Source organism: Cuculus canorus, chromosome 1, assembly GCF_017976375.1.
Source record: "Cuculus canorus isolate bCucCan1 chromosome 1, bCucCan1.pri, whole genome shotgun sequence".
Lineage (NCBI taxonomy): Eukaryota > Metazoa > Chordata > Aves > Cuculiformes > Cuculidae > Cuculus > Cuculus canorus.
Genome location: NC_071401.1, coordinates 79,390,251 through 79,405,059, shown reverse-complemented (window position 1 = coordinate 79,405,059; position 14,809 = coordinate 79,390,251). Strand labels below are relative to the sequence as shown.

Below are 14,809 nucleotides of genomic sequence, written 5' to 3'. Positions count from 1 at the left end.
AGAATTTTTCTCTTACTCCCAGCACAATTTCGAGGGGGCTGAAAGTCCTTTGCCAAATTCCAATCCAAGCCTCACTCATACAGGCGGAGCTGGACCCCATGCTAGGTTGCAGCTGCTTGGGTTTTGCTCAAGATGGGGGGGTGTTTGCAAGCTCTGGAGGCTGCTTTGCCCTGAGGTTGTGGCAGGCAAGCAGGCAGCAGCTGGCTGGGCCACTTTTTCTTACCATAAACACTTTGCTCTGGTACGCAGGATCAAAATGTGCACCAAAGTGACCATGGATGACTTCCTGACTGCACACCATGAGATGGGCCACATCGAGTATGACATGGCATACTCTGCACAACCCTACCTGCTGAGAGGCGGTGCCAATGAGGGCTTCCACGAAGCAGTAGGTGAAATTATGTCACTTTCTGCAGCCACTCCTCAGCACCTGAAATCTCTTGACCTCCTAGAGCCAACTTTCCAAGAGGATGAAGGTAAATAAATGTGTAAATATTATGTACTTAATTGAAAACCCTTGCAGGACTTACTTTGCAGCAGAAGATCATGTGCGCAAGCTGACTGAACAATTGAGAGGCTTCTAAAGGTCCTACCCCGCCAGCTTGCTAGAAATACTATTTTTTATCTGATGCCACATCATGAAGCAAGGCACACTACTTTATAATGCTGCTATGTAATTTAGAAACAAATAGCTAACACTTCATAACCTTCAGTACTGAGCAACTCATCCCAAAATTTTCATAGTTATTAGGATTAATCTTTTCAACTTCCTCAGCGTGAATCTGTACATATATCTACCATGGCATGTATTTAGCAATTCAAATGAAACAGAAGCCTTGAGATTTACATCTCCCATTTAAATGAATACTGAATGGACAGCATAGGTAGGCCCTCTTGATGCTATTTGTCTGGCTTCTCTAACTATTACCTTATAAGAATAAAGAGATACTGAAGTCCTCAGCTCAAAATTCCCCAGAGCCTGGAAAGGGTTTCAGTGGAGGATAATAACATGTAAATGCCAGAGAGTTAGGTTATTTAAACAGCTGAGGGAAAAGAAGGAGACACAAAAATGTATATAATACATAAGTGTTCTTTTCTTGTGTTTTTTTTTTCAAAGTAGGATTCTTCCTTCCACTCTTTCCTTAGTGAAAATCTCTACTTCAAGCCAGATGTAAGCTAGCTGTAAAAGGAAGAAACTTTAGCTGTCTAATCAGATACTAATTGCTGCCATAACCATTATCTTAACTACTTCTCTCTTCAGAAACTGAAATCAACTTTCTGCTCAAACAAGCGCTAACGATTGTTGGAACAATGCCTTTTACTTACATGCTGGAGAAGTGGAGGTGGATGGTGTTTAGGGGTGAGATTACAAAGCAGGAATGGACAAAGCGGTGGTGGGAGATGAAGTAAGTTTGAGAAATAAGGAGGATTTTTACAAATGACACTGCGAAACCATCACTTCCTAGTTACTTAACATACTGAGCTGCCTGCGTCCCACATATTATAGGATTTGTCTCTCTACAAAACCCAGTAGTGTCAGGTAGAGACACTGAATGTAGTGCAGACAAGGTCTCACAACCATGTATCCCCATTAGCACTGTGTTCAGCCCTGGGTAATTTACCCTGCCTCTCAACAGGCTTTGTCCCCATTTCTAGTGTCAGCTTCTTGGATAAAGACAGCACACGGCCTTTGCATGAGGTGTTCCAGATCCCAGGATCAACAGAGCCATCTCCCCGACACGTGCCCCGAGACATCTTTGTATCTCAATTTACAGCCCTTCTCTCAGTTTCTTCAGACATATGGTCTGGTTTGCTCCCCACCTTCTTAATGTCAAGTGGAAAGCAAAGTTCATTGTACTTGCCAGCTTGAGAAGCATATAGATCTCAACTGATCCAATATCCATGGACATTTTTCTGTTTTGCATTTCCTCCCCATTCTAGAGTCGTTTTGAAGGCAAATTGTCTGAAAGACTCCAGACTGAGTCTTCCTTACTTGTGTATTAGGATACCACCTTTCCTGATGAAGAAAACACAGTTTCCTTGGCGTGTAACATCCAGAGGTGGTTTTCCATATTATGCCTAGCAGCTAATCTTTTTTCAGCTCCCTGGAGCTCAAGATTAAAAGCAGTTTGATTCAGACTGGAGTTTGTAATTTCCCAGGGTGGTTAACATGGGGGTAGAAAATTACAAAGAATCCAAACAAGCCCCACACTGAAAACAGAGCCTGCACTCTAACACAAACTCAAAGAGTGAGCCTCCATCAGCAAACAAAATCTATAACAAAACTTGATATAAGCAAGCCTCTTGACCTACAATAAAATTCAGTCAGCTTCAATTTATTCAAAAGTAGCAGAGATGTCAGAGAAACAAAGAATGACAAATTGTTCAGGGAAGCTCATCACATCTGTTGTGGCACTGCAAAACTCTCTGCTGGAACAAGACCCTGAAATACAGGTTTATGGAAAATATTTCCATGTAAGCTTATTACCATTTTCAGCAATTAGGCCATGAGTTAGTTTCCATAGTGCTGCTTGGGAAACATGCTGTCAGGAGAGGAAAATGAAGAGAAACTGCACAACAGGCCATACACCTTTTAGGTCACCCAGTCAGCGCATGCTCTTACCCAGGGATGGATGAGGAGAGGAAGTATTTGTGAAGCTCATCTTGTAGATTATTTCACACCACAAATTACTCCCTGCACACCTTGCTATCATACAGAACCCTTTCTTGACCAACCGTTTCAAAGCATCTTCTTTGCGGTCTCCAGCAGTGAAGCAGTACTTATTTGGGGTTACTGTGAGCTGCATGTACTTCTTGTGTTTGGAAGCGAGAGAGGTGCCCATGTGTATCAGACAAAACAGAGAAAGAGCAGGGCCAGATTATTTTTTCTTATCATCAATTAATGGAAATCCCGTGTTTTTCTTTCATTCCCAGGAGAGAAATTGTTGGTGTTGTTGAACCCATCCCTCATGATGAAACCTACTGCGACCCTGCAGCACTGTTTCATGTGGCCAATGATTATTCATTCATAAGGTAGTTCCATCCTTGCTCAGTTTTTAATTCCTGACTTGCATTTGGGGTGCAGAACAAGCCCTGACTACCCAAAACATCTACTGGAGACTCTCAGGATGCAATCTTATTTTGTTTAAAGATCTGACTGAAGGCCACTGATTTCAGTGGAAGTTTTTCTGTGGACATCAGGTGCTGCCCTGTAGCAGTCTCTGAGCAGACAGGAGAACGCTGATCTTCTTGTTGACCAGAGAAACTTTGTAATGCCATCAAACCAGCAGCAACACATCTGTATGAGGTGCTTTCTTCCTGGGGAGACAACGTGCCCTGAACCACTGTCACCTGGGCCATGAACATGCAGCCCTGAAGCAACTAATTCTGGACATCCCTCCATGTTTCAGCTGTCTTATTTCGGAGGTCTCAGACAGAGCAGAAAGTTGAGCCTTAAGAATCTTACTCACTCTGAGTTTATGTAGCAGCAAACAGATTTGGAGCTCTTCTCCTGCATTTGATCTTGGCATTTTGTTAAGTTTACGTTAGCACAGCTTATAAATGTCAGCTGGCCTCCCTTACTGCAGTGGAGCCTCCCAGGCAGGAGCACCAGCTGACACAGCAGAGATTTCCAAGGGCTTGGGGGTTTTCTTGCCAGATAATTAACAAAACCTGCACCTTTCTTCTCCTTACCCTTCCTTTAGGTATTACACCCGGACCATCTATCAGTTCCAGTTTCAGGAGGCACTTTGCAAGGCAGCTAACCATACCGGCCCTCTTCACACATGTGACATTACCAACTCCAGAGCAGCTGGTCAGAATTTGAGGTAATGAAGCAAATTTCTCGTATGTAATGAATAAAAGAGCCTAATTCATCCTTGAAAGCTTCTGAGTGTATGAGATTGAAGCAAGAATGTACTTTGCCTGAAAATTCAGCATACATCTACTAAGTTTATTTTTGTAAGATGACTGAATTTGTATCAGATGAGGATCTAAATATCAAAGATTTAATTGCCTGTTAATAACAAAATAATTTAGTTTTATTTGTAGGAATGATGGGAGGAAAGAGAGAATTCGGAAGCAAAAAAGATAACTTTGATACTGATCACAGATTGTTTTGCTAGTTGTCTAGATGGAACACGGCAGTAACATATATTACCTCTCCTTCCACATACACAGACAATTACTTGAATTGGGTAGATCCAAGCCCTGGACTGAAGCACTGGAAAGCATAACAGGAGAGAAATACATGAATGCAGCACCCTTGCTTCACTACTTTGAACCTCTGTATACGTGGCTGCAAAAAAACAATTCTGGCAGATACATTGGTTGGAAAACAGACTGGGCTCCATGTAAGTATGGTTGGTGGGTGATTTAAGGACATCTGTTAGTCCTCACAACCCTTGACCAACAAAGTCCCTCTCTCTTTTATTTGATGAAGACTCTTCTTCCTGTGGAAGCAAGGTTATGGGAAATATACCCCAAGCAGCAAGTTTTACTCATAGGAAGGCAGACAGGCTTCCTCATGGCCAAAGTTGGAGAAGTCAGCACTTAATGGAGTTTGTCACAGGCTACAGAGTTTTTTACAGGTTCACTTTGTTTTCAGAAATAGATTTTTTCCTTTTCAGAGTGGAAGCGCTAAGAATGTGAGGTGGCTATGCAGAGGGAAGAAAGACCAGAGGCTTGGACTTCCCTGCTGCTCTCCTGAGAACAGTGTTCGTGTTCTGCAAGGCTGGGAGGCAATGGTCCTGGGAGCCTTAGGAGCCTGAGCTGGGAGTGTAGGGGCAAATGAGTGTTTTGTTTGCTGTCATGTGCTAGTCAAAGGGGGGCCAAGGGGAGGGAAAGACAATGAAAGAATGCTTTTTTCCGTGTCGTGGTAACATTGAGTGTTGAAACACCCATACCTCATACCTGTAATCATTGTCAGTACTGGAGAGCACCATAACACAGTGCTGTGCCAGTCTCTAATAGTGGGATTCACCTAGCCAGACACCAACATTTGCATCTCAGCTGCTCATGCTCCGTGGAGGTAAAGAGGCTTTACCTTTGGGAGATGTTTAAAGAAGACCAGAGGACTGTACTCTAGATGTGCTCTCTCTTTATACCTGCTACAAAGACTGACACGGATGACTGGCAGCTCAGGGGTGGATGTTTGCAGCAGAGGTGGCTGAAAGGAAACAAGATCAATCTTATCATGCTGTCCAGGGAGAGCAAAGGAATCAGTAAGGAAACTCTGTCTATCCCAGTGTTTCCTAGGTACTAACTTCATGTCATTGCAGCTCTGACAGGCACCTTGTTTCTTTTTAAACTAGATTCCAGTGATGCCATCAAAGTGCGCATCAGCCTGAAGTCAGCACTGGGGGACCAGGCGGTAAGTGTGTTTGTTCTTCCCATTGCTTGGGCAGCACAGACATGTGTTAATGGCTCTCAGAAAATAAGGCACAGTATAGCTGATCTTTGAACCTGAAAAGTGCCATTATCTCGGGTGAAGGGCTCTCATATAAAAAATGTCTTGTTTGAGTTAGTGGTCAAGAGTCCTTCTAAGATTAGTGGAGGGACCTCTCCAGGGAGTGATTCCATCCATTTTAAGAAAGGCAACTCATCTAGATGAGACGAGTTATTTTGTGGGTCTTTTTTTACCTGCTACAGCACATCCTGGAGTGCTGGCACAGGCGGACTCATGTACCTGAAAATGGCTGTTGTTTTTCCCCAGCTATACTGACATGTCTAAATAAAGCCTCTATCTAAATTCTTCTAATTCCTATTATTATGACTATGGAGTCTGCTTTCAAAAGTTATTAGAACAGCTACTTTACTCTTAAATGTTGGGTTAAAGCAGAGAGGTTGAATCCCACTCCCCATTCTCAAACATTCTTGGTTTCACACTGAAACACTGCTGGCAGCATTTCTTTGTAGATTTTTGTTTGCCTGTGTGTCACAGTCTTTCAAGGCCTGGATATATTCGTCTGCCTCTCTGCTCTCCAAGCCTTTTACAGAGGCAGCTTTATTGTTAAGATTGTGGGGAGCAGTGCAGCTGCTTTTGTTTCAGACAAGGAGAAGGGCTTTCATTCCCAAGAGCTTGACTGCTCTCCCCAATTATACCAGCTGGTCTAATAAAATATATTACAGCAACTGAAAAAACTCATCAAAGCTGAAGATGGCTTTTAAGGTTTTAAACAGAGGATTGGCTTAGCCCATCTGTTTAACCCAGGCTGAAAATTTGCTCCTTATTGTAGCTGTGCCTCTATACGCTAATCTCACAGAGACAGTGCAGAAGGCTTAAGTGCAGCCACTTCATTCCTGCTAATAGTCATTTTCACCTTGCAGAACATCAGTAATTTTCCAAGAATGAGTATGTCATCAGGCAGGTCGTTTAGACCCGCACGTCAGAGCCTATTGGGCTAGCAAGGACACAATACCTTGAGCTCATTTTTCATATGAATTCATGCTCTTGCCTCTATCACTCTCTCACATGCAAGCCCCACTGGAGTTTTATTGCTTCCTAGACCGCTGAGTCGAGTTAGATACAATTCAAAACTGATATCAACAGCATGAAAAGGTTCCATATTACAACGCATTTATTAGTCATTATGGTTAATGTTTAGCTTAATATCATTTTTATACCTGCCTTTTGCCATCATAGTCTTTTGTTATGCAATTGAGCAGCTGTAAAACAATCTCATATAGATTACTTAATTTGAATTATAGTACGGACAGTAGGTTCCTAAGCTCTGAAGAGCAAGCCATGTATTTTCCTCTCAAAACCAGCCCACATCACCAGCTTGCAAGAAATCTTTTCCATTCAGCAGCTTTTTGCCTCCCCACAAATTTCCCTTACAGTGAGCTCTTGGGAACATGAACTTGAATGCTGGTATGATACTTACATGAACTGGCATAGAGAAGACGCAGGGGCAATCTTGGGCAGGAATCTCAGCCTGGCTACACAGAGTAACATGTTTCAGCTGCTTTACATAGCTCACAGCTGGGAATGCGGTGCAGCTGTTTCTTTAAGATGTATTTTGCACCCAACGGTGCAGAAAACATCCTGACTATCCCAGCAAATCTTTTTGTATTTCTGCTATTTAGCATTGGATAGACCAGAAAGGGAAAGCCCACCCCCCCAATCCTCGTGCACACACTTCTGCATATGAAGCTTAACTGGGGGAGCAGCAGGGGAAATGGCACTGCAGGCAGGCAGTTCTTGCACCTCTTGGATATGTCCATTGGTTGTTACCAATGGGGAAGTTTCAATAGCACAGAGTTCTGGCAAATTAAGCATTCAGACTCACCAATGGGCTTACGCCAGCTGTTCCAGAGTGCGTGCTGCTGCAATTACCCTGCTAATTGTTTTCAGGCTGATGAAATTAAAGCTGCAGTCATAGCATTGCTGGATCACCAGTACAGCTGATGAGGCTGAAACATCTTCAGCTTTCCTTCAATTGGGGCTCCCAAGGGAAACTGCTGAATTACTTAGGGTCTGTCTTATTTAAAATAATGGGCTCAAGGACTGCCAGTCCCCTGACTGCCACTTGAAAACAGGACCTCTCTTCGAACATTAATTCAGAATTCCCCTCTGGGTCAATTTCATGTGTGTTATTACATTGTAAAAGGCTGGCACACAAGAAGACATTAGGGAATGGAGAGCTGTCAGCCTGCAGGCATAGAGATGTATTTTACAACGGAAAATCCTTTTTTGAATCAGAGGCCTGACTTACTCTGTCTTTCAAGTCACACATGGGATCTTGCAAGGAACATGGTACAACAGAGCAGAGGCACTTGGCACTTTCATTTCTCTCTGCAAGCAAAACAGCCTCTGTAACAGTGAGCACCAAGGCAGGTTTCTGACATGCTTTGGGAAGGCATGTGTGTAGTCATTACTTAAATACAGATCAGAAGCAAGCCAGGTATGTCCCATCCACACAGCTGGTAATGGTTTTTATTAAGGCAGTTGAGAAGCATACTGACAATTAAAATACTTTAGACTGAAAAAGACAAAATATAGGCTATGGAAGCAAATAAATGATTGAAAAGCTAGATGCGAAGTACAGAAAACAACAGGAGGGGAATCAAGCTCAGTAAGCTCCTGGTTTTAAAAAAAAAAAAAAGGCTAAAAAAGAAAAAAAGCACTGCAGAGCCTAAAGATGATGGGGATACATGAAAAATTGGGAAACCCATGACAATAGCATTGTCGGCTGTGATGGTGAACACTGCCAGCTGCTGGAGACAACATCAGTAACAACGAGAATAACTTCAGCACAGGGCTTTGCCTGTCACCCAGCAGGCAGAAGAAAGCCCGGAGCATTTGCCAAGGCAAAGGTGACTGACAGCTTCAACCCTTGCTAGCATGGACAGCCAGAGCCAGCACAGCCCCTGGTCTCCCATGCTGCGGGGATAGAGTTGGGGCTGCTCTGCTAGCAGGGCCTGTGGGTCATCTGGATGTTTCCTGAACAGACTGACCACTGCAGGCTCTTTCTGCTCTTTCCTCCCTTGTATTATCTCTTTTTGTTTTATATCAATGTTAAGACGAGGGCAAGGTTGAAAAATGCAGATGGGTTTTATAAAGCCTGTTATAACAGAGCTGCCTTCTGCCACACCTTCCCGCACGATACCCAAGAAAATCAGGAGCTGTGTGAAACTATCACTGACAGCATTTATAGGCATTCCTGCTCAGGTACCATAAACACAATAAAATCTAAGCTTTTGGGGGATGAAAAAAATTGCCACAGAGTTAAAACAGGAATTTTCGTGCACATGAACAGACCAGGCTGCATTATCATGTAGGTTTTGCCCCCATACAGCTCTCGATTTCTGCCCCAGAGAAACTGTTTTTCACTTGTACTGCAAATAACTTTGCACGGATAAGGAAGGCTGGGAGGAGCCTGCACACAGGCAGTACATTTTTTATACCACCTATCTATTCTACAGTGAAAAAACAATGCTGCAGAAATACTGATGCAAAGAGTTTTTTTACTAAAATAAACCAAACCTTAAACAAAAATCTCAGCTCATCAAGCAAATAAATGAGCCACTATCACATAATAACCCCACCCCAAAGTTTCTCCTCCTTAAAAGAGCAGACTTACAATAAAATTATATGATTAAAACAAAGTCTAAATTATGAAATCTTTAGACTTCAGACAGAATGCAAAACCCTTTGCAAGAATAATGTTGTTTGTGCTACCTTTGCTCACGGTAAGGCAGGGAGATGGGCTGGGACTGCAGCATATTCACCAGTCCCATGTAAAGGGGAACAGCAGGGATGCCTGCTTAGTTATTCTCCTGCAGAGCACCCAGATTAAGAGAGATAAAACGTTTGAGCATGTTCCTGAAGTGCTGTCATGGCACAAATAAATAATACTGAAGTGCACACCAAGCATTACAATTGCCATTACTTTTTAGAATGATTTCTTAGTGTCAGATAACTTGCTGTACAATTACCATCTCTGATGAGTTTCTTTTGTGCTATTTTTGCAGTATGAATGGAATGAAAACGAGCTCTTCTTGTTCAGGTCATCTGTCGCCTATGCCATGAGAAAATACTTTGCAGAGGTGAAACAACAGCAAGTTAACTTCCAGTGAGTGGCTTGCTTAATTGTGCTATGTCTATGTTGCTTCTGGTTTGCTAGTGGCATGTACTGGTCGAATTAATTGCGCCCTCTATCAAACGGTAAGGTGACAGTCAAACATCAGCTGGTTGTAAAAGGCAAGATGCCAGCTTGGTTACACATTGTCTTTTTTCTTCACTCTGGAGGCTGAAGTTCAAGGGTTATGTACTAAAGTTAAATAAATTCCGGGGGAGCAGAAGGCTATGTATCCCACAGCTTATCAGTGGTGAAAGTGAGCCTTGAAAATTTGTGCCTGATACCTATATGGGAATATCAGGGAAGTGACATTGATGAGACATTAAAAAAAATCTAACAGTGTATTGTTTGTGCTGCTGGATATGCAAGAGGTTTTGAGCTCAAGAAAGATAAACTTGTTAATTATAAAACACTAGAATTCCATGCAGACTTATTAATCTTATCAAGGTTTGCTTACAAAAATAAAATCTATCATCTGGAATTGATTTTGGTAAGAAAAACAGCCCTTTTTATTAGGTCTCTTCAAGACTTTTCAGCAGCTATCTACTTAAGCTCTTTGATATGACTTTATTAAACATTGGTCATGTAACATCTAGGACCTATTCCCAGCAGAATATAAGGAAGAAAGTTTGGGGTTTTTTATCACTTGGTACTTCATACATTACCTCATTCTTGCTGTCTGCCTCAAACACTCAAAAGGCCCCAAACATTGTCTGTTGTGCAGCTGATTTTGTGCTTTGGAAAATTACTCCAAGGATAGTCTTAGGTAGGAGGTAGACTTTCTCCATCTCAAGTTACTATTTAGCACATAGGAAAAACAAATTGTTAGAAAAATTAATTTCAATTCCCAGCTGAGGTCACTAAGAAGCGTTTACCACAAACTAATCTCCTGGCATCGCCCATCAAACATGAGTGTTCATTTGGCTGAATTTAAAGCTAATATCATCTCAACAACCAACCCCCCCATTCTCTTATGTTTCTCATTCAGGGCTACAGATATTCATGTGTGGGAACAGACACAAAGGATCTCCTTCTATGTTACTGTCAGTATGCCTGGTAATATCAGTGATATTGTGCCCAAAGTTGATGTGGAAAATGCCATCAGGTGAGTTTTCGCTCCCTGGGGAAAAAAAAAACAACCACCCAGGTGAATGGTGAAGGGAAAGCAGTGCTCAAGTTGGCTGAGGCAGAAGGGGTGATAAGAAAATTTCTTTTCGAGTTAGCATGGAAATAGTGGGAGGAGAGAAACTGTTATCACAGAAAGAAAACAGTCCATTTGTCTGATGGTGTCTTGGTCAACAGCCAATGTAAAATGCTTCAGGGGGCTTGTAAAATTGCCATAACACACCTAATTACATCATGTCTTGCCAGGAAATATCATTGCTCGAACTTTTACAGGAACTATCTAATATTCTGAAAGCCAGGGTACACTAATAGTCTGTGCGTGCATGCATGCGTGTTTTCTTCCTCTCATTAGTGAAGATTGAGGGTAAGATTTATTGCATAGCAAGGAGTTCAGAATACAGATATATTAGAAAGACATCCAGATGGATTTGATTATACAGAAAAGGAGAGGTCAGAGCAGGAGCTGGTTCCCACCTATGGGTCAATGAAGAGGTCTTGTATAGCAGTGTATGACACCACTGTAAGTCATTGCTGTAAAAGTGATAAGTAGAACTGCAGTTCTGCAGATGGTCACAGATTAAGTGCAGGGGGAAATGAAGAGGGCACAAATCTGAAAGCAGCAACAACATGAGATGGGGTTGAAAAAATAGTTAGGGAAGCTGTTGAACCAGGGGAGAAGAATACAGCTATGAAAGTCACTGTCTGGTTAACATTCAATAGCAGAAGCAGAAGTTCAGGAAACAAGGCACAGAAAATACATCAGGGAAAGGATTATCAGGGCAGTGCATAATGTAAGAATCAAAGCCATGGAAGATGGTAGGGAAGCAGGTAAAAAGATGACAAAGCTGTGGTTTTCTGTCACATATCCAAGAAGCTTAGAATAGCCAAGAAGCTTAGGGTAAATAGAATAAGGGGCAAAATGCAAATAGAGAGGGATACTAGAAGGCTGTTTCCCTCATTTTGATAAATGCTAAGACTAAGTTTAAGAGTTCATAAAGCATCCGAATGTGTCAGTTAAGCTGCAACAGATTAAGGACCTAAATTATTGTGCTTGTCACCCAACAACCTATGCCAGAAGAAATATGATCTTAGCAGTACTTTCTGTGCAGCCTTTTCAACTGAGCAGTTCAGGGGAAATTTGGCCCACTGGAGATTCATAAAACAACTGAAAACTGTTTATTTCCTTCTGATATATGTGTGAAACTCTTTGAATTTGTTCTTGATGGCAGGATGTCTCGGGGTCGAATCAATGAGGCTTTCAGACTGGATGACAACACGCTGGAGTTTGTGGGCATACTTCCAACCCTGGCCACACCTTATGAACCACCAGTCACCATCTGGTTAATTATATTTGGGGTGGTTATTGGCCTGGTTGTCATTGGAGTTGTTGTCTTGATCTTCACTGGGCACAGAAATCGAAAAAAGTGAGTCATATTTTGATATTTTTACCATCATGACCAATGGGAGACATCCTGATGATCGAGTCATCAGGGTACTTAGAAATGGGCTGCCAAATCTAACTGAAGTAAGTTAAGGAATTAAAGCTTATTGTCTCCCTCCCATCAAAAGAGATGGCTAAAGGCTCAGATCCCTGCTTTTCAGTGCAAGGCAGTTTAGTCCAATTTCGCCATCATCATCAGTTTAACCAAGGCATAGCTGGACACTGTGGCCACAGGGAGCTGTGGCATGGCCAGGCTTCTGCAAACCCTATTGTGAAATGGATGGAGTAGTCTGCTGGGAGCACAGTGCCTTCTCCAGCAGCAGAGTTGCCCACATTCATCAGCAACTGTAGTTATCAATAAACTTGTTGGAAGCTGTCCAGTAATGTCATTTTCCTTAAATACTATTGCATTAACATCAGTATAGCTGGGTTGGTTTCCTGTGTCTCTCGATTAATGGGTTTTCTAAGAGTGTAGTATGTCTGCTACAATTCCCTTTAAAACAAACACAATTCCTTTTATGGAAATATTCCCAGTTAACCACAGTATTATTTACAGGAGGGGATTGTGGGGATCCAGAAGGACTGGAACTGAACAGAGATTTCTAATATAAAATGAATATTCATTACAGGAGAGCAAGAGAAAGTGGGAGTGAAGCTGGAAACTCTGAAGCGGTGAATCCTTACGATGAAGAGGGAAAAAGTAACATGGGTTTTGAGCCATCTGAAGACACACAAACATCATTATAGAAGATGTGGATACATTAAGGGTTTCTGGGTTTGGGTTTGTTTTTTTTTTCACAATAGAGCATAGCAAGGACTAAAACACTGTGGATGCCATCAAACGTAATGACATGATGACTTCTGTTTGACTGTTAATCTACTGTTTCATAGGCAACAGCAACTAAATTTGCTATTTATGTGGTAACTAGAATACATAAAAAAGGGAGTTGTTTATGTCCTGTGTTTTTTTCTATGAATTATGCGCATAATATTACATACTATTTGTGCTGCTTTTCAGAAGTGTGTTGCATCCAACTTTTCTTGTTTTCTCTGTAATGAGATATGAAAAATTGGAAGCATACAGTTGTATACAGATCAAGACAGACATAAGAATAACTCACATACTCCAAATGCCCATGAAGAACATCTTGATCTTTCCAGATGGAGACCTCAAAAGTGTTCTCTAACAGACTTCTCTAACAGACAGTAAGAAAAAAACTTTACCACCAGAAGAACCTTAGTGATGAAGAACTCAATTAGATAGGAAATAACTGAAGTGTTTGCACCTTAAGGAAACCTGGTTTGGTCTGAAATGGATACTGAATGAATAACAGGCACTGGAACTTTGTTAGGAAGTTATAAGTTATTTTTCTAACTGTTTGCTTGATAAGTGTTGTGAAGACCAATATGCCCATAAACCCCTGAAAAAACTCCAAATAAGTAAGAAATCTCTGTGTAATGTTGTCATGTAAAGATAGAATAAACATACTTAATACTAAATGATCAACGGGCCTTTTTTTCAGTTCCTTAACCATTGCTTCCACTGTCAAAAAACATTGCATTACAAATACTGCATACTTCAAATACAAATTGCACAGAGGGTAGTAGATATAGATTTGTAATGCTCAGGTTGCACATGAAAAAGAAAAGCTCCTCATAAGGAGGGTAGAGCAGCGCTGTCACAAGTTACCTGTTTCATGCTCTAGGAGAGGCTGCGGAATCTCTACCTTAAGAACTATTTGGCGTTCAGGTAGATGAAGGTATGGCTCATTGAGCAGTGGGGACAATCTCATTCTTAGTGAGAGGTTTGGCTAGATGACCTAAGGAGGTCTCTTCCAGGCAGAGTTCTATGATTCTGTCTTTTGTAGGTCCTGTGCCATACATACATACACCATGCCAGTGCAGTTGTTCCATACATACCAGAGTCAGTGAAAGGCACAAGGTGTCTACTTAGCCCCCTGTTCTGACAAAGACCCAGTAGCGAGCATAAACCTGCATGAAAAAACATTCAGCAAAGGCACAGACTCTTAAACTCAAAATTATCAGAAAATATTATGAGAAAGCACTCAAACGTATCTGGAAACATACAGCTGGACTCTGGCTCACAAAACACTTTCCTAATGTTCCACACTCTATTCGTGTTTAAGAAATGAGACACTTAAATGACATGGTTCAAAATGGTAGGCAGATGATACTGATTAACTGCAAACTAAACAGGAATGTAAATGAATGAAAATAATTTTTCTTTAGGTTGCTGCTTACATCACATATCCATTGCCATAACATCCCCAAACCTTAGCACTTTAGCTGAACTTTTAAGATAAATTCAACTATATGTGGTCTTCCCACTTACCGTGAAGAAAGAGAAAAAAAGGAATGACAAAGCTGGAAACAATCAAATAATGTGATTAGTCTTGCCAGCCATCTTCAGATATGTTGTTAAGATTAACATTTCCATTAAGGCAAAGCTTTCATTTCAAAGCAATTAGCTTTAAAAGCTGCGCTATGAATCAAAAAACACCATTCAGGATTGTCAAACCTAAAGCCACTAAAATAATGCAGCAGGATGTCGGAAGAATATAAATAAAAGAACAATGTTTATATTAAAAATCTCAGCCACATGCATTAACCCCAACAATGTCTCACGCTCTATTCTAGCGCA

The 14,809-nt window shown here is 41.5% G+C and overlaps 1 protein-coding gene across 2 annotated transcripts in view; it reads left to right on the top strand.

The window, feature by feature from the left end:
• The window catches only part of ACE2 (angiotensin converting enzyme 2), a 28,973-nt gene extending 15,459 nt beyond the window's left edge, over window positions 1-13,514 (top strand). For both annotated transcript variants that reach the window (XM_054080728.1, XM_009565569.2), the window contains 10 exons: window positions 250-476; window positions 1,262-1,406; window positions 2,935-3,033; window positions 3,705-3,827; window positions 4,180-4,352; window positions 5,313-5,371; window positions 9,475-9,575; window positions 10,570-10,686; window positions 11,936-12,130; window positions 12,777-13,514. In XM_054080728.1, coding sequence (XP_053936703.1) covers window positions 250-476; window positions 1,262-1,406; window positions 2,935-3,033; window positions 3,705-3,827; window positions 4,180-4,352; window positions 5,313-5,371; window positions 9,475-9,575; window positions 10,570-10,686; window positions 11,936-12,130; window positions 12,777-12,894 — 1,357 coding nt within the window. In that variant the 3' untranslated portion in view covers window positions 12,895-13,514. The remainder of the gene's footprint in view (window positions 1-249; window positions 477-1,261; window positions 1,407-2,934; window positions 3,034-3,704; window positions 3,828-4,179; window positions 4,353-5,312; window positions 5,372-9,474; window positions 9,576-10,569; window positions 10,687-11,935; window positions 12,131-12,776) is intronic.
• Window positions 13,515-14,809: the final 1,295 nt, after the last annotated feature.